The sequence below is a fragment of the Vanellus vanellus genome, assembly GCF_965231255.1.
Source record: "Vanellus vanellus genome assembly, chromosome: 6".
Taxonomy (NCBI): Eukaryota; Metazoa; Chordata; class Aves; order Charadriiformes; family Charadriidae; genus Vanellus; species Vanellus vanellus.
The window spans coordinates 54,862,935-54,887,492 of NC_138911.1; the positions used below are offsets into that span (position 1 = coordinate 54,862,935).

A 24,558-nucleotide genomic window follows, 5' to 3' on the forward strand; every position below is an offset into this window, starting at 1 on the left:
ACCTAGATCATCAGTTTATTGCTGGGTTATTTTTAGAGAAATATCAAAGATGTTCAGGAGCCTAAAGGCATTTGGCATCTCATCTTGTTCCTCCTCTTGCACCTGAAGGTGGCATCTGGGCATCCTGCTAGCACAGCATGTCTCATATGCTATTTCTTTCTTGTGTCGTCATTGAAGTGTTTAGAGAGCTGGTGTGTGGATTTCAGTTGTAGGAAGTGCTGACATTCCCATGCAGCTGCTGTCATTGCAGGGCCCTGATCTGATTGTATGCCAGCATTTTCACATGACAATTCTTCTCTGCCGTAATACTCAAATATTAAGCTGCTTGGGAAGTTGGAGGTCAAATCTCCATTAAAATACTAAAAATTTAGACTAATGTAATGTATTTCAGTAAAGAAATGTTGCTACAACCAGAAAGTGTATGTTGCAATATGAAATTGGAAAATGTTGTTATGCCTTTTGGGGAGGAAGAAAAAACAAACCCAAACCACGTTTGAAATGGGTAAATTTTGCTTTCAAAAACTGCAGAGCTGAACTTCCAACAGCTTGTTTGAGTTATAGCAGTGCCCAGAAGTTCCACCTGAGATGAGATCAAGACTACAGAGATAGGTGTTGCGTGTAGCCATAGTATGGAGATACAGCAGATGATGTATAGGAGAAAGGAAGGTTTATTCCCCTACTCCTGTTTCTTACTAGTGGGAGAACTCCAGCACAGAGGCCCAGTGATCTGCCCAGGAAGAGTAGCAAAGTTGGAGATTGAGCTTAGGTGTTGATTCCCAATCAAATGCTTAAAGGACAAAACCAGCCTGAATCTCAGATCACTCGTGAAGTGAGGATGATGGAGTGCGGGTGGAAGAGTTGAGGCTGAATTAAAATGTCAGTTGTCTTGATGTTGCTCATTATTTGGAAAAGAGGGGGGAAAAAGAAATACCACATTTTGTTTGCTTAAGGTTAGGAATTTCTTCAGCTGTATCTTGCCTAGCCCTTTATGTTGCAGTTCAAGGAAGGACTGAATACTCTTGATAAGAGTAAGATGATGTGATGATTCGGTACTCCTGGAAAGAGAGTATTTCTATTCCTATCTGTACATTTCTATTGCTTCCCTTGCACTGTCTCTGGCACTTGTCCGGCCCCTTTGTTGAGCCAGTTCAGGTTACTGGAGGGTTTCTGTTGATACTGCAAAGCATCCAGGGACTCCTGGAGTCAGAGGAGGGGAAAGGTTGAGACCTGTGCCTGGGAAGAAGGACATAAGAGCAGGAGTGCCTCTTTGGCAGTAATGGGCTGCTGTACAGCTGGGTTGGTAGAACTGAGCTGTATCCCACAACTGTCTAGCATCTTGGACATTCTCTGTTTTCTCGCCCCATCCCCGTTTGCTCCCTGTGCTGATTTCTTGCTGCTTCCTTTGCTGCTCTCCACAGGTTTGCCAGTCTAGGCTATTCACAGTTTGGTTTACCTAGAACCCTCCTAAAAGCTCATTTCTGCAATGTTACCTGTGGAGAGGATGAAAGAAGGGGTATAATTTTTACCAAACTGGGATGTGTGCTATCCTGATGAGTAACAATGCAGACTTCATGCTTCTTCCTTCTTTGTCTCTCTAGTAACCTTACCTGTACAAATGACGTGGCAGTGGTGTATGTGCCTGGGGTTCATTTGGCTCTAGTTGCTCAAGAACCTCGGAAAAGAGAACCAAACCAATATCTTCCAAGTTCTGTGCTGGTGTTTTCACTAGAACCTCCTTCCCTTCCTCAGGGTTCGACTCAGCACAATTGCTATGCTGTTGTTTTCTTGTGAAGGATTTATCAATGGCAGTGCAAATTTCTCTGCTGCTCTTGTAAATTTACTGTAGCCGAGTGACAAAGCTCTGAGTCTTGGAGTGCCCTATGTTGGTAGTCATCAATAGCTTTAAAGCCATGGGCATGAGCCCGGCATCTACTCTGGATGGTGATCACCAAGTAACTTCCCAGTGACAATGGCTTTCAGTTGGAATTCACTTGACCTTCAACTGAACCTGTGACCTAGAGGTGAAAGGCTCAGACATTGTATCAAATTACTAATTGTCCAAACCATCTACGTCTTTCAAGCTGTTGATTATAGAAACTGTTCAATTTCTTGAGGTATCTTCTGTGCCATGTGTAGATAATTGGGAATGTTGTGCTAAACTATAGAGCTTGGTGGCCGACCCTGCTTGCTCATAATTATGTGAGATATAGTCTGTCACTATCGAGAGACATCAAAAGAATGTCATTTAACCTATTAATCTGGATGCATCTGCGGATTCCTTATAAAGGTACATTGGTGCCTTTCAAGTTATCAAGTAACGTGAATTTTTTTTTTGGGTACTTGAGAATTCAGTCTCTGTAGTCTTTGTACATTAGATAATCTTATGAAATGGAATGACTTAATTTCTAACCTTGTCTCAATATGTAGGTATTTAGTTTCATTTTACAGGGATCACTGTGTTCTTAACTGTAACTTCTACTTGAAAAGGTCAATGATGTGATTATTCATGTGTGTCATTATCAGTATCACAAAATAGGATGCAAGACTCAAATTTTCATCTCCTACAGATGTATAGACCTAAAGGAACTCTGCTGGCCTCTGCTGAAGTTTGCAGTGATTAAGAGATTGTGTCTTGCTTTACAGGTCACATTTAAATAAATTCTGTTCTTGTGATGTTTGTGTCTGGTGCTACAAGGGATAGAGAAAGTAAGAATACTATTTCTTTCTTACCGTCATGCATGCTGACCTAACACATTTGCTTTCTGTCTTTCTGATATTTATGCAGTATTTAACTTGACCAACAATGTGGATTTGGAGAACACCAAAAGAAAAATGGAGTTGTACCAGAAGGATAACAAAGAAGTCATTCAGAAAAATAAGATAAAACTGGTTAGTTAACTTTTCCTCTCCCCTACAATTTTTATTCATTACTTAAAGAATTAAAGGATTTTTGAAGTTGATTACTTTCGGTAATGTCTTAAAAGCAAGTAAAAGCTGAAGGCACTATGTAGATTTAACTATGTCTTCAAAAACCATAATACGATAATGTTCTGTGATACTGATATTTAGTGCTGTGTAAAGAGATTAAATTGATAGTTGAAATGTAGTTATGCTTTATTTTGGGAAGGGCTTGAAAAGAGGGACAGGCAGTAAAGTCTGCATCTAATAAATCACCACTGCGTGCGTGCTGGCAGTGTCGTTGAACAATATCCAGGAAAGACCAAGTTCATTCCTATACCAGGACAATCATTCCTTTCTCATCCAAAGGAAAAAAGGAATCCAGACACAGACATTATGAAGCTCCCAGGAGAGAGTTGTAAAATTGAGGGAAAGCACAAGTCTGGTTTATGCAAAATTTAAAATGAAAGATGTTGAAACAAACATTAATACTTTTGTTCAAGAGCTGATAACAATAACATCAGGAGTATTGTATACATGATCTATATGCAAAACACATGGTTCTTTGAAGATTCATTCATTAAAACATGGCTCGGATATCATTTTGTTCTTTAAAAATAAACTTGCAAGCATTTCTTCTCTAAGAAAAGTTTAATCTGTTAAATATTTTTTCAGTATAAAAATACATATTGTTATCGGTTCTTGAAGGAAAATGTCTGCCCAGAGTGTGACATAACAAGGTTTTGTGTTAGTATTCCAGTTGCACTAAGGACTTGCTTTCAAATCAGTAGGGGTGAAATCCTCACTCCCCTGAAGTCTGTGGCAAAACTCCCAGTGATTTCTTTAGCTCTAGGATTTCACAGGAGGAGATTGGAATCTAAAAAATGTTTGTTTGAACCTCTTCCTTTTAAAGGCAAGGAAATTTCCCTGGGGGTCCATCTCTGATCTGTTATCCTGTCTCTGACACTGTGCAATATCCTATGCTTCAGAGCTTGAAGAGACCTGCCAAATCTTTGGCTATGTGTCTTATTTTACAATGTAGGTGCAACCTCTAGGGTCACCATGAGAATAGTGTGCTTTGCCTGCAGCCCACCTTCCCTTCATGTACGTGACTCGCAGACAGCTTGTGCACTAGCTGTGTGATCGCATTGAGCAGCACAGTAATACTCTGTAGCCACCCAAGCCCCCTGGGCTTTCTGTTTTCTGTACTGTATGGTCTTGCTGTGCTAGAGGCTGTCTGGTGGAAGCTGGGCAAGCCTGCGTGAATCCAGACTTACTGGAGATCTGGAGACATTTCTTTTTTATTTCTTTTTCAACATTTGAAACAGTCAACATTTCTTGTTCAATAATTGAAACATAATAATAGACTTGACACAGTTGCTATTACAAAAACTGCATGATCTTGCCCATAAATTTACCCCTCTCCCAAAAGCTGAAAGGGTGCTTTCTCTCTCTAGCTTGCTTTGGCAGGTTTTGGAATGTCTTTACTCCTTAAATGGCAAAAGGTGTCCTAATTTCTCGCCTAAACTTCTTATGGCTCATCATTGTCCCTTCATTCTTGGACTGACATAAATTTTTCTGTCCGCTGGAATAGTTTGCTTCTGAGGAATATAGATATTCTCTGTCCTTCTTGGTGTTTTTATTACCCTTTGCCTGTTCCAGTTTGCATTTGTCTTTGGCAAGCAGAAGGGACCAGAATTGAATGCAGTATTGTAGCTGAGATCTTAACAGCTGCTTATTAAAGAACACTGTTTTCCCATCTCTACTGGAAATATGTTGACATACGTGATCCGAAGACTGTTCTTCTCTTGAAGTGCTGTCATATGGGAGGTTCAAAAGCAGTGGTGGTCAAGTAGTGCATCGTGTTTTCTCCTCTTTTGTTTCTAACTGGTGAATTAATATCTCCAAATATGTGGCCTTGTAAGTAACTTTCATCTCACTTCTGCTACTTCTGTCCTCATGAGTATGTCATTCTTTCTTACAAATCAAAATAGTAAGTTACTGAAGCAGTCATCTCGGGATTTGAATAACAGCTTGTTCTTCTGCCAATACAAGTCATATCCTTCATCTTTGTAGCCAGTTCCTAATGGCCTCGCTGCTCATGTACTAACCCATCAGTTAGATGTGTTGATTTTATGCAGGACCGTGCAGAGAGAAAGTTTAGTCAGGTTTGGATAAAAAGGAGAACAACTCTTGGAGAAGAGGTTCTTATAATTCTAAATAGATTTTTATATATATTTTTATATACTTTATATATATATATATATAAATAAAAAAAGCCCTGTACTCTGAGTGGGCTCCAGTTTTCCCAAATGTGCCTTCCTTATTGAATATCTGTTATTCTCTGGTCATAGGGTAACTTGTTACTTTCTACTTTGTCACTAGATGTTTAATTTCACTTGCTGCTTTGTTCAGTCTTGAAATAGTTTTGTCTGGACTCCATGATGTAAATGTGTTTGAATTTTCTTGATTGTCCTTTCTTCAATGTGGCAATACATTACACTTTTACTTCTTACTGTTTGCCATCTTGAGTTTACTCCAGGCTTCACCATGATTGTCTTTATTTCTTTAGATGTTTGGACTGTGCCTAGATTATCTTCAAGCTTGACATAATCATCACTGCCTATCGAGCTCATTTGTCTTCTGGTTTACTGTTTTGTTTGGTCTTCCTTTCAGAAAGAATTTGATCTGATTTGTGACAATCTTCCTTTTTCCTGTAGTCTGATCTGGTTTAGGTTTTTATCAGTTTACTTGTTTCTGACTATAATTTTTATGGACTGGTTCTTCAGACTAGGTCTGTCAGCAGGCAGTTTTCTTCTGTTTCCGTGCAAATTCCAGGCAGTCTTTAGACATAAACGTGGAAGAGGCTTGGAATGTCTTTAAGACCCTGAGCTCTTAAGTTCTGTTGACTGAACTAACTAGATCCCTTAATTCTCAGAAATAACATCAATTAGCAACTTAGGGATTTTTTTTTTTTTTTCCTTTCATTAAATGCAAAGAGAATCCAGTTTCGGGTGGTCACTGTTGGTGAGCAGCTCTTTACCAGTGTCACTGCTAGTTACAAGATGAAAGTAGCTTCTGTTGGCTCGGTGGTAGGTGATGTGATCTGTCAGCTCTTGCATCCAGGGGTAACTGGGCCTCACTAGCACCCATTGGCTTGATCTGTCTGGTAAAGGGATGTTTTTCAGCGTATTCTGGCATGTATCAGATCACTGTGCTTTACGATAGAAGTTTAGGTCTTTTTGTTACAAGAACAAATTTTACTAAGCTCTTGGCTGCAATAATTTTTTGCTGAAACTGCTTCCATGGATTAATTAATCCATTTAAGTTTCATAAAATTTTAATTAACTCTGTGTTTTTACCGACTCTCCCTTTGCTTTAGTATTTTTGGTGAGGAAGAGTTGGAAAAATGTTTTCTGTATGTTATTTTCCTATACCTTTCTACCACCAAACTAATGTTCTTGTGATTCCCTCCTCCTGTATAAATTTATTTAGCTGTAATCTTTTTCCATCCCCATCTTTGAGCCCTTCTTTTCTTCTTCCACTATGATTTTCAAACACAGATGACTTAACAGGTTACAGGTTAAAAAAGACTTCCCAAGAAGTAAATCCTGAAACAAAAACTAGTCGTTGTGTACTAGTTCTTTCTTTTCTTTTCTTGTGGTACATGACTTCAAGTTATAGGAAGAATCCCTCATTTTCTGGGAATGTGCCTTTTTTACAGTTTATGCTTAAATATGTTTTAGCTTATAAGCTTCTCTGTTAATATTCACAGATTTGTAACTTTTAATTTTTCTTCTACACTGCTGTTAAGAAACACACAGTACTTTGCACTGATCAGGGGGCAATCAGGAACAGTATTCTGGGATTGTATTTTCAGTCACCCACTTACATCACTTAGGAAGTAGGATGTGTGGGAGCAGAGAGGGGTACGTTCATTTTAGAGTGAAGGTGTAAGGAAAACCCATTGTCATTTTCTGACATTTAAAGAGCCAAGATCCAAATGGTTACTTCCCACTACAGAGAGCAGCAAGGAAAAATATATAACTGTGCACTGGACAATAAGAGGAGGTAGAATCATCATAATCACCTTAAAATTCTACCTTAAAAGATAAATTCTACCTTTTAAGAGAACCTCACCGCATTCCTACTGCTTGATCTGTCCTAAGTCCTTTGGTAAGTAGGAGAGCTGTGGGCAAGCTCTGTCCACCCAAGGAGGAAGACTGCTATGATCTGATTTCTAATTTCCATTTCAGACACGGGAGCAGGAAGAGCTGGAGGAAGCTTTAGAGGTAGAGCGACAGGAAAACGAACAAAGGCGACTGCTCATACAGAAAGAAGAACAACTACAACAGATAATAAAACGGAAGAATAAGCAGGCACTCTTGGATGAATTGGTGAGTAACAAAACCAGAGGCTTTGAATGCTCAATAGCAGAGCAAATAGCAAGTACACTGAGATTCATCACTACCATGGTTAACTGGAATTAACACATCTGCCCCTTTCTATTTCCCTGTCTTGCATGTTTTGTGTTACTGTTTGGTCACCTATCATTCATTTCAATGTTACAACCAACTCTGGTTTTGGTAAGCTAAGGACTGGAGGAAAAGTGCCTCTGGGATTTTTAGACCTAATTAGATTCACTGTCCAGAATGTCCACTGCTGGTTAGAAATTAATGCTAGGAAATCATTCTTGGTTGTTTCAACACAAAATTAATCCTGGATAAGGTGCTAGCAAAGAAAGATACAGAAGGTTTCTTTGGGTATTCAGAATAAGGCTGTCTTCCTGGTTCTGCCTGTTTTGATTTTTTTTTTTTTGTTGTTGTTGTTCATTTCTTTTCCTAGTGAGCTTCCATCGAAAGCTCTTTTCTTATTTCTAATTGACATGTGGACGTATATTTCAGAATTACTTTAGTGAGTCCAGCCATTCTACCAGTTTACTTGTTAGTTGACATTTGACTGCGTATCTGAAGTGCTACTATAAAATTCTAGATTTCTATTTAATTCATTGACAATACAAAAGCCACAGGCTTTGACTTTCATCAAGGATGGCTTTGCATTAGTGTAGCTGATGGTTACTCCACCTTGAACCTGATGTATGATGGATGAGGTTCTGTCATGTCTGAGGCTATATAACTGCCTGCTTGTTTTGCTTGCAGATGATGACAGTTGCATCTGCTTTAGTGCATGGCTGACAATGCAATTTGTGAGGGGGTTAGAGAGGAGCTACTAAGTTGGTTCAGCCATAATGTGAACTCGTAACTGCTGTTGGCTTGTTAAGCAGTCCTGAATAGTGGGTGACAACCTGGTGTGTTGAAGCAAAGTGGTAATCAGGAGCTACTTCATGAGCTGAGCCACCTCTGCTAGAGGGAGATGGGGTGGAGAACAGCAGACAGTAACCTTGTGGGTTATTTGAGTGTGGGTCAAGTTTTTGAGTAGGAGCACTTAAATGATAGCTGGTCCCTTTGTATTCAGAAACTACTATGAGAAAAAGATTTCTCACCTTGAGTGTGTCATGTTCTCTTACTGCAAACTTTGTGTATGAGTTGCTCCTTTTGAACAGTTTGGATCCATTTGAGGGGGGTGTATAGACAACTGAATTAAAACTCAGCTGCTTCTAGAAATTGTGCTAATCTTGGGCTGAATTTACTACTGATTCTGCATCTGTAATGCACTGATGATGTGTGAGCATAGAGAAGCTCAATAAATGTGTTATTTAAACAAGATTCACATCTCAAATTTTTTAATATGCATGAGTGTACAGATGTGAGTGCACACACATTCCCGTGCTCTTAACACTCATGAGAACAGTCTCTGTGTACCTTGAATGAAATGAAGAAAAAGTATGTATGCAAGCATACATGTGTGCAGCTATATCAATATGGTTTAAAGCTGCTTGGCAGATTTAAATCAGAATTTCTCTTATTTCGGTTTATCTCGCATTAATATAGCAATAATTCCTGCTTTGTATTCTCAGTTGTTATTCAAGGTACAGGTGCTTTTCTACTTTTCCTGGAAAAGTAGAGTTCTTCTTTGAACCTGTGCAGAAGGCACCGATGTGGAGAGCGAGCATCGATGTGCAATCTAGGAGTTCCGGAGGCTCTCCTGAAGAGCTGCCTTTTCCTAAGTCTGGAGACCTGGCAACCTGTCAGTGGTTTTGCTGAAAGGAGCTGGTATTTCATTTTTTGTAGACAAAAGCAATGATGAGCAGAAAGCTTCTTTGAAAATCCCTCAAGTCTGTAACTGTGTGTTGATCAGTCTCTTTTAACTTTAAAGGTAAAAGTGCTTACAATCCATATAATTAGGAATATTTTGAGTTGAGATCAATTAATAAAAGCTCCACTATGAATGTAAATTTAATGGAGCAGAATAGGGATTTTTAACTGGTTTCTAGATTACTTCAATCCTGTTTTAAAACACACTCTTAATTTACTAGAGACTGTTGTATTTTTTGGTTTGTTTGGGTTTTGTTTGGTGATTTATTTTTTTTTTAATTTTCTTCACTTTTTTTTACAAAGCTGTTGGTTTTACTGCAAACCTGTTTCGCCAGATGGCTTGAGGAAAGAATGGTTATAAATAATCCTTAAAACATGACCAAAATAGGTAGTATTGACTGTGATTGTGTATGTATTACTGTTAAAACATATCTTAGTATTCTAAAAGCAACAGAAAGATGATTTTTAAAGGCTGACGAGGGAAACTGGGCAATTTTAAGTTGTCTCTGTTTATAAAGGGGCTCTGTCAATTTAAATTTGATCCAAAACTTGTTTTGTAATACTACAGGTTTATAAAAACAGCACTGAAGTGTTTGTATAATGACTTACAAAGTTTCTGGAAAACCAGCAGTTGTTAAACAAATAAACATTTCCTATGGTCTCTGAAATCCCTCTAATGCTATGTTGCAAATCTGAAAATGAAGCTGATCATAAGTAAAAGTTAACTGAGAAATGCAGCAAAAGCCAAGCAGTGTAAAGAATTACATTAAAAAAAATAAATCATATATCTGTGGTTGCTGGTACTGTGCTAAAACAAGGATTAAGTTCTGGCTGCAGTGATACCGGTGACAAAATGACTGACTGGGCAGGACTGTGAGTGTAGAGGAAGGTAGGAATGCGACATTTCACCTGTTGGTTCTGAATCATCTCTTTTGGTTGCATCACCTGGTGTTGGGAACCTACAACCCACTTGACCTGGGTCTTGGTCATTTTTTTCAAGACCCTTCCTTGCCCCCCTGCCAAACTAGGCAGCAAGAGAAAATTTAAGACAAATTTTTTGTGTGGTGCAGGTAGAGCTGTTGGGTCTTTCCTCTTCTAAGAAGAGAATTTTACCTTTGGTGCTTAAATCCTAATGACTGAGGAGATTCACAGTTTGTGTGCTATTTATAGTATTATTATAGTGAATAAAGGTCTCAGTTGTTTACAAAAGTGTATGAGAGCACTGTCCCATCTTCAAATAACTTACAATTTAGGAAGTCCAGAGGCAGGGAAAAAGATGTAGAAATGCTTGTTATTTAAAATGTTGTGCAGCAGGCTTGGTTGCTGGGGAGCACAGTGGCTCGTGCAGAAAGGACTGGACCTGGGGCCAAAGAGCCCATGAACCCGTCCTCAGCTGGGAGCGGGGAGAAGAAGGCCAGGAAAGGTGCTGGAAAGGTGATCATGGCATTGTGGGCAGCTGAGGCTCTGCAGGCTACTGGAAGAGCAATCAGATTCTTTGCCGAAGCTATTACCTGTTGCCTGTTTGGCCTCCCAGTACTAAATTAGGCAGACTTTATATTACCTTCATTATAAATGACCTCTTTTACAATAAAACCTCTCACTTTAAAAGCACAACACACTGTTGTAATTTAGACTTGTAGTCTCAAATGCGTTTTACATATTATTGGAAGTTGTGTGTGTTTTATTTTGGGTTTGGTTTCTTTTTTAATCTTCTAGACTTGGATAATTGGGGCTGAGTAAAATATTAAAGCACTTCCTTTATTTACTGTATAAACTCTCTCACCTGTACACAGAGGATTATAGATCTCCTCTTAGATGTCTTCTGTGTTGTGGGACTTGTCCTTACCTCTTCAAGAGCCCGTACTTCCCAGGCATGAGCAAAGTAGCATTGCAGCACATGGCAGAGGCATGTTTTCCCTGGGCCGTGCCATAGCTTGGAGTCAAGCAAAGGGCAAGGTGCCTTAAAGACATCAAGTGTCCCCACTTTTACTAGAACTTCGGGGTTTTTGGAGACAAATCTTTCAGAAATTTTTGAATATAACTAGCTCTGTTTATACTGTTAGACAGTTTGTTTTCCCATTTAGAAAATTGCTAGTATGAATAAATGCCTACAGGATCAGACCTTTCGTGGGTGTTAATAGTTAAAAGAAGAGCTATGTGCATATTAGAAAAGACAAACAATCATGGACGTGGTGGCTGGCTGGCACAGTGTGAGTTTCCCACAGTTGTGTAATCTGGTTACTGGTCATTGTGCAAACTCTTGAGAAATTGGTACAAATATTGGCTTCCTTTAGTTATTATATTAGAAATGCAGTGAACATTTAAGGAATATGAGAGGGCAAAGCAAAAGAGAGAATGCTTCACACTCTTCCCTTCTCCCCCAGCGTATTAAACTGATGATTAAAATAATCCAACATCCTTAAACTCTGCTGATAGCTAGCAGCGTGTGGTGCTGCATGGTGGTTACAGATATGTGCAACACTATGAAAATGCAGACTGTAAACGAATGCATTTGTGGTCCAAATTTTTACCTGGTTGTACAGAAATTAGATGTCTCTTAACTATTACAATTTAGGTATTTAACCTCTTCCCTCCCCTCCTCCCAGTTAATCACAGAAATGTCAGTAGGGTCCTGTGCCTTAGTTGTTGTAGTTGTGCCTCTGGACCACATCTCATCATGTGAGATTTTTCTGCTTTTAACACTTGCAATCTAGTTGTAACACAAAGTGAGCGTAACAAAAGATAGAGAGGAAAGAGGACTGGAGAGTGATGTGAAAAGTCAGTGTACAACATGACTGTTCTTCATGATCACTTCAGAAAATTTGTCTGGTATACCACAAACAGCAAGGCATCTCGCAACATTAAAAACTTCCAGCTTCTTATCCTAAACTGTTATAAGTAAAAAAGAAAAAAAAAAAATCACAGTCCAGTTTATTAAAGTTTGTTTTGTTTTGTTTTTTTTTTTTTGAGTAACAAAGATGGTTCGTAGCTCAGTATTTGCTTGGTTCTGTGAAACAGAAGTATATGTGACGTTTGAGGGCCTTAAGAAAAAAATACTTCGCTAGAGCCATCCAGGAAGAATCCGTCTGAATTTCTTCCCTGCTCTCAACTTTACAGTCTTTCTAGCTGGGAAGTCTCGAGGATTTCAGTGTGCATGTGGGATAGTCACATTAGTTTATTAGAAAATTACTTGGCTGATAATTTTCTGACTCTCTCAAGAATGTAGTAAAAGTATGTATGTTAATCATTCTGTTGTAGAATGGTTCTGTTTGGAGAGTTTAAGTAGTGCGTTTGCTGAACTGTACATTTTACTGGTTTTATATATATATTTTTTTTTTTAAATTGGCTGGCTTCCCTAAAAATAAGTTGGTGAAGGAGAAAATAAATATGCTGTTGGTTGCACTTACAATAGTGCCATTGTGCAAAGCAGAGCAAGGATCATTTCCAAACGGCCTCAGGTGAAATCTAATGGGAAACAATTTCAAACTGGTCTGAATTCATTGGTAGAAAGAATGCATCTTAGATAAACATCTGATCCAAGTTATACTACTTGGTATTATTCCTTCTCTGATTAAGTTCTAATTTTTTTATTTTAATAAATATAGTTGCATTGGCTAGATGGAATAAGGAGCCTGTTATATTTTCTTTAGTGTGGATTCTATAAAAATGGTTGTTTGCAGGTTACTGTGATTTATGGGGTTGCTGCAGCTTTTTCTTATTACTGAAAATGATTGTTTTCTGTAAACTGTTCCTCATAGAGAGGATACTTAGCATTACGCTGCTCTGCTAGTGATGGCCCTTCAGACACAGCTTGCAGTTTTGAAGAATATGCAGCATTAATACTTGTTTTGTTTTAGCATTTAAATTTGTTCCTCATATTTACAGGAGAGCTCCAGTCTTCCTGCTTCGCTGCTTTTAGCTCAACATAAGGACAGATCTGCTCAGCCAGAAATGCAACTGGAAAAACCCAAACCTGTCAAACCAGTCACGTTTTCCACTGGCATCAAAATGGTAAGAATTGCTTGTTTCTTTTGTTTTAATGCCTTTCAAAAGACCGAGGATTTCGTTGTATGAAATTTAGAGGTTATTTAAACCTGAGCTGCATACTATATCACATAGACCGTCTCTTCCAATTAAATAAATAATAAGGAGTTAGTCTTAAGAATTTAATCATTCTGCTAGTTGGAATATATGAAATCCTTTCATTGCATAGTTGACAAAAAACAAGCTATACTGCTTTCGCTGCAAAGTTGTGGTGTCCTTGAATTATTTTTGTCTCGTTTGTGTACCAATTCTGGAAGTAGAAATTTTGGAAGTTCAAGAATAGGCTGTACTTTCTTCAGGTATACTTTAAGCACTGAAATAATCTGTGAGTATGAGAGACAGTTTAGAAAATGGTGCCTAGTGGTTAAGGACACTTTTTCATTGTTATTGGACTCTAGGAAGCAATAAGCGTTTTTGCAAATGTGTTACTGCTACAGTGACAGCTAAAGATCTGTCAACATTCCTGTCCTTTATCATGACAAGGTACAAGTACACATCAGCCTGTGTGTGGAAATGTAAAGTTGGCAGGGGGGGAGTGTTTAGGGATGGGAGCATGAGTTACAGATCTTATTTGCACCTTACTGTTTTCCTGTTTTGTTTTAAATCTTTGCACTTTTTTAGACTTTGTATTTTAGAATTGATAACGGTAAACGGTGTCTTGAAAATAACAAACACTCTCTACCCTTCTCAACAAACCAAGAAGTCAGCAAAGCAAAAGCCTTTGCATCAAACTAGTCTCCCATCAATTAATAAATTTATTTTGTCGGGGATATCTGTGCTGTATTCATTGTCTGTCAAAGAGTTCACAATGTAGAAGCATTTGCAGCTTTTTTTCCCAAAAGTAGTGTCAGCTTTTGCAAAGTTGTGCAGATTGTTTTCTTGTTTCTCTGTAGTATAACCTGTATCCTCTTCCTTTTTGTTTTAAAAACTAAGAGTCTGGGGGAGATTGATGTGCTTCGTGAGACATTTTGTTTGTGTTGAAAAGCTGGTGGCTAGAAAATGTTCTGTTTAAAAAAAATATTCTAACTGAATGCCTATACCTTTTCTTGGTGTTAAAATACGTTGTCAGAATTTCTTAAGGCTGTTGGCCTTCCTTCTGGGAAAAGGAAGACGATAGGCTTATGCTACATGATGAGGACAGTGGAAGTATTTTCTAATGCATTTTTAAATGGATATTAAATGCAGTATGCAGTAGTGGACATTTCAAATCCACAGCCCTAAGTAAACTTCATCCAGGAATGGTGAAAGGCTTGGATGAGGAGATTCCTAGGGTCATGACATTTAAATCTTAACATTCGGAATAATAGGGGATATTGCAGATAACTGATTGTTACTTTATCAGTGTTCAGAAAGTATGCATAGATGACTCATTTAATTTGTTCAGTCCCAGACAAACAAACAAAAAACCTCACCCTGATGACCTTAGTCCTAGATTAAAAAAGAACTTTAAAAAAAAAAAAGGGGGGGGGGGTAAATACAGTTAACAATAACGCTAAGGATAGGAATATTTGAAGTTGCTGACTACTGTTTATGGAAAACAGATTACATCAAGCAAAACAGATTTTATACCGATAAAATTACAGGTTTTGTTGAGAAACGTGAATGTTTCCACATTTTCTTTGTAGGGTGCTTGATTTAGTTATTGCATGACATTGATTTTTAGAATTATATACAAATTACATTACACAATAATAACAATGTTGATGTTCTGCACAATAAATGAATTATCTGGTGAACTTGTAATTTCTAAAGTAGTTGCTGGTTACTACAGCATGGGAATATTTCTCTGGATGTTCTGCTAGGACACAGTTCAGTGTTTGGAAGGAGATGTTGAATTTCTGTGGATGACATGCAAGTTGTCAGTTTACAGGGCTGCTTTGACAAGCTGGCCTTGTTTGAATGAAATGTGTTTTGATATGACTAAATGCAAAATTATAAATAGAAGAGTAAATAGCAGGCTCTGTGAAGAGGATTTGGAAGTTTAGCTAAGCAAGTAAACCAATTTGACCCTTAGCCACAGCACGTGGGGTGGGGAGGGGCTGGGTATGTGAGTAGTACAGCAATAAATAGGAACGGACTTTTCCTTCTGAATGCAGTATTGGGAAGCCTTATGGACTGAAGAGTTTGGCCAACTGCATTTGAATGCAAAAATCAGAAAGAACACAAAGAGGAGTCACAGAGGTCCATTCAAAGGCGGAAAGATACGCTTTGTACTGCATTCTGCCTCTAGTTTAAGATGAGGTTAAGATAGGACTTAATTTACAGTAAGTGCCTCCTGAACACAGAATGCCAAATCTGAACAGTGCAACAGTAAATGTAGCAAGAACCAGTAACCTTAGTTAAACAAATAAGATCTAAGTAGGAACCAAAGGAACAAATAAGATCTAAAGTTCACAGTGTTCTACTGGTTAATTGGACTCACTGTTAAAGTTGACTCTGGAATGCAATGAAATCTAATTCTTGATGTTTTCTGATTAGGACTGGGATGTGTCTTGGAAAGTTACTGTAGTCAAATACAAATTGTCAGCTCAGAATAGAGTTACTTTTGTGAAAAGCAATACTACTTGCTGTACATGACTTGGTGTGGTTGATGATCTGTGACAGTGTATTCTAGTGACAGTGTAAGGTGAATTCTCACCTGGGCACTCACCTTATGACATGCTTGTTTTCCAGGATGAGTGTTTTTCTAAAAACCTGAGATGCTCAGTCCATTTGTTTTGTGTAAGTGTATGCTCATAGGTAGAACTCTTCTTGCGCTGCCCTTCGAGGGCAGCTCTCTTTATAGTTGCTTTAGCATTGTTCCTCTCTAAGCTATGGGGTTCACACCGCTTACATTGGTGGGGGCAGTTCTAGGGGAGTACTGGGTTTTTCTTACAAAACACAGTTCTAACTAATGCTGTGTTTGGCTTAACAATTGTGCAAATTAAGTATAGTTTCAGTGAAAAGTCTGTTGTGCTCACTGTTAAAAGTTTTGGTAACACATATTTAATGAATCACTATGTACGTTCTTCCCCTGTGCTTTTATTTTTTCCTAATAGTTTGGCCACTAACTATTATAACTTCTGGTGGGCGTTCTCTTAATTTTGTTTCAGAAGGAGGGAATCCAGATAGAGCTAGCTAAGATGCTGGCTAATCCAGAGCTTGTGTTTACACAAAGGCTATAAAAATGTTCCAGTTGTGGCAATCTGTGCTTGGTTGTGTTGTGTTTTTTTTTTTTTTTGTTGTTTTTTTTTTTTTGTTTGGGGTTTTTTTTTTTGTGTGTGTGTTTTTTGTTTTTTTTTTTCCCCTGGCTTGAAACATGAGTGCTTTTCCTGGGATGGTCCTGGTCAGAGGTGTCCTTCAGCCTGACTGATAATCGGACATGTTTCTGGGTTTCTGAATTAAGGCATGCCCATTCTAGTCTCCTGGGCAATGTTCAAGGAAGTTGGCTCATTTAAGGTGTCATGTTAGTGCTGTGGAGTTCCTATGCTTGCAGGGGGAGGAGGGAGTGTCTTTCACTTGTAAGCTAAGCAAGAGCATCCCCTATAGCACAAGACAGACAATTAGCTCATGGGGATAGGGTCTCCTTCACTATTTCCTTTTGTAAATTTTTTTTTTTTTGTCCTTTCAAGTGGAAGCTGATTTTTCTTTGCAGTCTGCTCATTAACTTTTAAATTTTATTTCAGTGAATTATATCTTCTGTGCACGAAACATACCTTGCTAATCAGTTTGATTTACCTCTAAGTGGGGGGAGAAGGTGCTTCAGAGTTTTCTGCTTGTCATGCTCATCATATTAAGCAATAGGCTTTCAGCATATCTGAATATTTAAAACAGTTTTATTAAATCTAATTTCAAATCAGTGTAAAGCTATGAAAGAAACTGTAGCAATCTTAATTGTTGCAGTAGTGCTAAAAATACTGTTTCCTGTCAGTGCTTGTACTTTAGTTTTTAGTAGCCATCAAAAAGAGCAAAGGTTCTCAGAAATGAATGATGTTTCTAGTATTTCTAGGGCTTGTCAAGGAGTGCAAAACAAATCTGAGGTCTGGCAATAGAACCGTTCTGTTTCTTGGTGAACATAGTGACCATTTCTGGTTGAGAGGTGGCTTTAACGTGAAGCTAATTTTAAATTGTACAAGAGATACTCATATGCATTGCACATGAATGGCAGTTTGCAAATGCAACAGGAGTTCATTTCATTACAGTAATTTAGTCGTCTTTTCATGTCTTGGTGTTACAGGACTGTAGGAGCCTTTTGGTGATTGTAGATCTGTGCTTTACATTACTGTTGTGGTTAAAAATGCATAGAAGCGTGGATGTATTTAACCTCTCTTTAATTCATTGGGATCTGAGAACATGCAAACCTTCGAGTCTGTGGCCCAGGTATTTACCTGTTTGTAAAAAGTAGGAATGCCTTACACTGGCTCAGCTGCATGCTTTCTTTCAGCATGTTTCAGGCTGCGTGCCCTGTCCCTTTTCTGTTCCTTCCGGTTTTATAATGTTTCTTTGCTCCCTTCCCCCAGCCTCCCAGGAGACTTAGCCTCTAGTGATGGTATTCTTGAAGTAATTTCATGTAGTTAAAAACTCAATTACCTCTAATTGGATTGCCTAAATATGCGGGAAAAGAACATAGGTGTCCTCTGGCCTGCTACCACTTGGGAGAATTTGCCTTTTACATTTTATAACCAAATACCTCAAAACTAATATAATGCATCATTGACTGTTCAATTTCTACCATGGTTTTTGTTTTATTACTTAGTAGCAGTGGGAACATTTATTAATAGAAGTATTAGTGCAGAGTGGTGTACATGCTTCGTCATTACCAAGATGGTTGCTACCTCTCTGAATTTGCAGTTTAAATAGATGTGTCAGGGAGGGAGGGGAACCAGATGCCCGGAGGGGATGTACTCGCCCAGGATTAGACAGCAGAGCCGTGGCGGAAGGAGGAATAGGATCCAGCCCTACTAAATTCCTAACCTCTCTTCCGCTGAGCCGGGCTCCATCTCCTGTCAACAGCACCCCTGAATTAAGGCAGCGAATTAAGACTGAAATACCTGCTTCCCTGTCCAAATCACAGCAGCGATGTTACATTTAACTTTCTGTGTGTCTGAATTACCAGGATTTTAATCCAGTTCTTGTAGTTTTAGGTTGTTAGTAACTGAATGCTGGGGAGAGCAATGTGCAGTCTGAAGCAATCGGAGCTTGCAGGAGGGAGCAGTCGAATCAGTATTTTGGAGGAACGGATCTGTGTCAGGCACAGGATGTCTAGGACACCTCAGGAATGCACGTTACCACAAAGCTGAGCTAACAAGTGTTAAGGAATAGATTTCGTGCAGCGTTACGCTTGCAGTATTATTCTAATGGGAAATAATGTTCTGATTTTATGTTATGTGGAGCTATTTCTTTTAAAACATTGACCTCATCAGTTCAGGTCAAATTAACTGTTCTTCATTATTGCCTTTTCCTACAATATTGCTTCCTGTGCAAACAACTGCTCAGTGGCTGCTCTTGTTTTTCAGTCTGTTTCTTTTATAGCTTGTGGAGCAATTATCCCAAATCCTGTTCCAAACGCAAAAGAGTCTGTCAAAATATCTTTTTAATCAATTGTGCTCCTTCAAAGTTGCTTAGACATATGCCAGGTACTCAAGGGTGGGTGAAGGGCATGTCACACTATGAAGACTACAACTATTCTGCAGGTCCTGAGAGCGCTTTGCCACCTGATCTGTGTGACCAGGAACCGTTTCAGCCTTCCAGCCTTGCTTTGCCAATTCTTACTGCTCTGGTTTGGTTGGTTTGGTTTTGGTGTGGTGTTTTGGTGGTTTTTTGTTTTGTGTTTTTAAAGTGCTTTTAGTATTTGCATAAAGTTAAAAAATAAATTAAAAAAAATCAAGCCTATTTCCTTCCTCCAGTGTTAGCTCAGCTGGTCTATCTTCAGACTGAAACACTTCAGATGTACATCTCGAAGAAATCAATTCCGCCAGTCTGAGTTTAACTGGTGTTTTGCTTTTAATCTTCATTTGGCTCATACTACGCACATTTCTTTTTTGCAGCTGGGTGGAATATTTCCCTTTTCACAACACTCCGTAGTTTAGAATCACAACAAAATCACAACATGTATTTTCAAGAGGAAGTAGTGTGTTTAGGCATATAAATTCTCTTGGAATAGACGTACTTGTTTTAGAGAGCATGCATGTAAACGTAAAATTTTAATTGGCACTGACTCAGCATTAGCAAGACCTCCAGCAGGAGTCTGGCTGAATCTATACTACAAGGCTGCTGCATTGCCCTTGCAGCCTTGGTGTCTGCCAGCGTGATGGCTGTATCCCAGCTCAGCCCTCGGACACACTGGGCTGGGCATCAGCCTCATGAAGCAGAGTCCCAGTGCAGAGGAAACCCAAATGTGTTGGTGAGAGGGCAGTCATAACGCCTTCCAGCAGGTCTCTGGATGAAGTTGTTCAGACAACCAGCGTCTGGCCAAGCAGCTTCCCTGGAGTGGAGATTCACAGGGGGTGCATGTTTGGAGAGCAGGTGCATGTAACCGTGTAACACCCAACTCTGCTAGTGGGATTCTGCAGTTGTTAAGCATCTTCTTATGATTCCTAGTAAAAATATATATTGCATGTTGCTTTAGCTTTGAATTTTTGTTGTCAGTAACAATGTCTTGTTTTTAACAATGAGCATTGCATTGATCTGCTGAGAAGGATACCTGTTTCTGAAAAGCAAAAGGGAAAACAAACTGTGGCTGCTGGATCTTCACCGTCTCCGATAATACATGGATACAGAATTCAAATATATAAACTAAGTGACACCAAAAATGCGGACTGATAGAATACGAGTTATATCAGTGTGTGTGTGTATATATATACATACACTGATATATATATTGATGTATATATTTTCAAGGTATATCAGTGACAAAAAGAAGACTAGGGAGAATGTGGTCCCACTCAGGAAGGAAACAGGAGACCTGGTCACCCAGGACGTGGAGAAGGCTGAGGTACTCCATGACTTCTTTGCCTCAGTCTTCACTGAGAAGGGCTCTAACCACACCACCCAAGTTGCAGAAAGCAAAGGCAAGGACTGGGAGAATGAGGTACCGCCCACTGTAGGAGAAAACCAGGTTCGAGACCAGCTGAGGAACCTGAAAATGCACAAGTCCATGGGACCTGATGAGATTCATCCGCAGGTCCTGAGGGAGCTGGCAGATGAAGTTGCCAAGCCACTATCCATCATATTTGAGAAGTCATGGCAATCCAGTGAAGTTCCCACTGACTGGAAAAGGGGAAACACAACCCTCACTTTTAAAAGGGGTAAAAAAGGAGACCCGGGGAACTACAGGCTGGTTAGTCTCACCTCTGTGCCCATCAGGATCATGGAGCAGGTCCTCCTGGGAGCTCTGCTTTAGGCATATGGAAAATAAGGAGGTGATTGGTGACAGCCAACATGGCTTCACTAAGGGCAAATCGTGCCTGACAAATTTGGTCGCCTTCTATGACAGTGTTACAGCGTTGGTGGATAAGGGGAGAGCAACAGATGTCATCTACCTGGACTTGTGCAAAGCATTTGACACCATTCTGCACGACATCTTTGTCTCTAAATTGGAGAGACATGGATTTGACCGATGGACCACTCAGTCGATAAGGAACTGGCTGGATGGTCACACTCAAAGAGTTGTGGTCAGTGACTCCACGTCCAAGTGGCGAGCAGTGACAAGTGGTGTTCCTCAGGGGTCGGTACTGGGGCCGATGCTGTTTAACATCTTTGTTGGCGACATGGATGTTGGGATGGAGTGCACCCTCAGCACGTTTGCCAACACCACCAAGCTGTGTGGAGCACTTGATGCTCTAGAGGGAAGGGATGCCATCCAGAGGGACCCAGACAGGCTTGAGAGGTGGGCCTGTGCAAATCTCGTGAAGTTCAACAAGGCCAAGTGCAAGGTCCTGCACATGGGCCGGGGCAATCCCATGCACAAATACGGGCTGGGTAGAATGGATTGAGAGCAGCCCTGAGGAGAAGGACTTGGGGATGTTGGTTGATAAGAAGCTCAACATGGGCCAGGAATGTGTTCGCCCAGAAGGCCAACAGTATCCTGGGCTGCATCAAAAGAAATGTGACCAGCAAGCAAGGGAAGCAATTCTTCTCCTTCACTCTGTTCTTGTGAGATCTCACCTGGAGTACTGCATCCAGCTCTGGGGACCTCAACATAAGAAGCACGTGGACCTGTTGGAGCAGGTCCAGAGGAGGGCCATGAAGATGATCAGAGGGCTGGAGCACCTCTCCTATGAAGAGAGGCTGAGAGAGTTGGGGTTGTTCAGCCTGGAGAAGAGAAGGGTCAGGGAGACCTTACAGCAGCCTTCCACTATCTGAAGGGGGCCTACAAGAAAGCTGGAGAGGGACTTTTTACACGGGCATGTAGTGACAGGACAAGGGGTAGTGGCTTCAAAGTAGAAGAGGGTATATTTAGAATAGATATTAGGAAAAAATTTTTTACTATGAGGGTGGTGAGGCACTGGCACAGGTTGCCCAGGGAAGTTGTGGATGCCCCATCCCTGGAGGTGTTCAAGGCCAGGCTGGATGTGGCTTTGAGCAACCTGGTCTAGTGGTAGGTATCCCTTCTTATGGCAGGGGGGGTTGGAACTCAATGATCTTTAAGGTCCCTTCCAACCTAAACCGTTCTATGATTTTAAGTTAGGGCTAATGTGCTGGATTTTAACAGTGATCCTGTGATCCACATACTGCTCACTTAAATTTCATAGGATTGTATATACAATATGCCTGCAACTTCTGAGTAGCGTGATGGAGAATGGTTAGCAGTAGTAAAATATTTGTCATACTAAATCTCTAGCCTTCTATTTAAGTAAAGATGTTTTGTTAAGAGTCAAGCACGTACACGCAGAGCTGTGCTTAAAGTTTTTGAACTCTGGTTTTGAAGTGTATGCCAGATAAACTTTATTTAAGTGATCTATCATAGGAACGCTTCCTGTGTATTCCAGCCCACAGACTGAAGTCTAAAACATTTAATTGGGTTCTGGCCTTATGAAGTAATTACTGTTATATCAAAGTGCATAAACATTAGGCACACTATGTTGACTTAATTAATTTTTTTCCTAATGTAGGTAAGAAATGTTTTGGGTTTTGGGGGGCGGGAGGGGAGAATAAATCATAGTATTTGTCATTTCTTCTCCCCTCATTTAAGCAATGCTGGCCTTGGGAAAGGAGACCAGATTTTGAAAATGCAGTTCTATGTCTCCCCGTATCTCTTTGCAGGATTTCTGTTTGGAATGCCTTAGGAAAAATGCCATAGTTGAAATTAAGCGGTTTGGTGGACAGACATAATCAGAACTGCTTGACCTGATTTTGTTTTATGGTTGGGCTCTCTTATACTGTTCTGTTAGAATAAATATTTGTTCATTTGCATTAAGGCTTCTTTACATGGCTAAAGCAGCACATGTTTATATACACATATTAGTATAAATACAAATTAGGCCCATAAGTTTGCACAGCTGTAATGACAGGAATTTAGTAAATGAAATAGTGCCAACACTGTTAATTGTATGGAATTGAAGAGCAAAACAAATGCACTTGTTAGTAAAGTGGCTGTAGCTAGCAGTGGAGCGGATCTACTCTTTAGCTGTCAGTTTTTGGACTGGAACTGTTCTTAAGAGTTTAGGTTTTGGGGGGAGTTACTTTTTTCTTTTATTTTTTAATTTTTTTTGTGTGTTTTTTTTTTTTTTTTTTTTTTTTTTTAAAACCCTGTTTGATTCATTGATTTGCCCAAGGCCTTGCTTGCCTGACTCTTCACCATCAAATTTCAGAAGCACATCTGTGTGTCACACAACATGTTGTATTGGTCCCATGAAAAGATGCTGCATAGGATGAGGCTCGTTGGGAGAAGGCTGCCGACAGAGTTCAGTCAGGTGTCATCTGCTCCCCTGCCTGTATAGGAGCAGGCACTGGGATGGAGCAGCAGGAACTGGGCTTTAGGTCCTAATGCAGGATCCCTGAATTCCACCCTAAGCAACAGCCAGACCTGCCACTAGCTATGATAGCACAAAGACACGTTGTAAGTGATCTAAGGAAAATGCTGTTTAAATCAGCCAGAGATCTTCCTATTTCTGAGTCTTATAGCTCTAAATATGCTATTGCTTGAGTAGGTGTTACTGTGAGCAATAAGGAGAGATCTGACTGAAAGAAAGAAGGTGGCTGAGAGGAGAGTCCAAAAAAACAGCTGGCAGGGAAATAAAGAATAATAAAAAATTTCTCAATCATTGTTTGTTTTGGAAAGATCATGCTTTAAGCACATGGAAATACTTTACACATTTGAGAAGTGCTGACTTCCTACATGCCTTGTGAAGGAACAGCAAATCATTCATATAATGTAAACACATTTATGGATTGTTCCAATATAACTTTTTTCAGGGCTGCTGTTCTTTTTAACAGGATACAATTTAGTGCGCATATGCTCTTTTGATGCTCTGCTTTGGCCAAGATTTGCAAACGTCATAAATGTTAAATATTAGACTTTGTGCTAAATGAGCAGTGCAAAGTTATTGAACCACATTTTTAATGCAAAAAGTTGTTAAATAGTGTTGCTTGATGCACTGCTTAAAAGTAAACATACCAGAAGGTAGTGCTAGGGTGAAACAGAAATAAATAGCTTGTCTGAAAGTGTGAGTATAAGTGGTCTCATTATGATAGAGATGGTACAAAAAAGTGAGAGCGGACAAAGTTCCTCTGTATGGGTGGAATTTTAAGTTGGGGAAGAAAAATGAATAAAATGAGAAGCTTTGGTGCCAAAATTGCAGTGGGTATTTGTGGAATTGTATAATCATAATGCTGGGTGGGCGTCTTGAGAGGTCACGGGCGCCTTCCCCCCCTGCTGTGGGTCAGAGTTGGGGTTACTTCATGACAGGTACCTGTCTAACCTGTTCTTAAAGGCCTCCAGAGATGGAGACTCTGCATTCTCCTGAGCAGCCTCTGGTAGCACATACTGCCCTTGCTTGTACGTTTTAGGGGAAACTTAGTAACTGCGTGCTTCCTTGACCCAATGCAAATTCATTTACTGCCTAAGTAGATGCCAAAAGTGGGTGGTTCTCTGCCTCTTTGTAGGAACTTTTTATGTACTTGAAGTAGACTATGTAAAGAGGACTTCACAGAACTAAATATTTTAGAATTTAAATCTTAAAAAAAAAATAGTTCAGATGCCTTAATTGTTGCTTAACAATAAAAGCATTGATTTCTTCTGCAAATGGTTGATAGTCTGTCTCCACTCTACAGTCTAGGTATGAGATGACAGTCATCAGCTGAAAAGAGGACTCTTCAGAGAGGAAGATTCTTTTAAAGAGAGCAGTAAGAACATTTAAAAATTGTAGTAAGAGCAATGAAGGATTTGAAGCCATTTAGGCAAGCTAAAGTAGTAAATTTG

The 24,558-nt window shown here is 39.6% G+C and overlaps 1 protein-coding gene across 3 annotated transcripts in view; it reads left to right on the top strand.

Moving 5' to 3' along the window:
• The window catches only part of MNAT1 (MNAT1 component of CDK activating kinase), a 129,924-nt gene that overhangs the window by 44,973 nt on the left and 60,393 nt on the right, over window positions 1-24,558 (top strand). For all 3 annotated transcript variants that reach the window (XR_014269296.1, XM_082484888.1, XM_082484887.1), the window contains 3 exons: window positions 2,786-2,889; window positions 7,155-7,295; window positions 12,999-13,124. Coding sequence is in view for 2 of the 3 variants with exons in the window: in XM_082484888.1 (XP_082341014.1) it covers window positions 2,786-2,889; window positions 7,155-7,295; window positions 12,999-13,124 (371 nt within the window). In the remaining variant the exon portion in view is untranslated. The remainder of the gene's footprint in view (window positions 1-2,785; window positions 2,890-7,154; window positions 7,296-12,998; window positions 13,125-24,558) is intronic.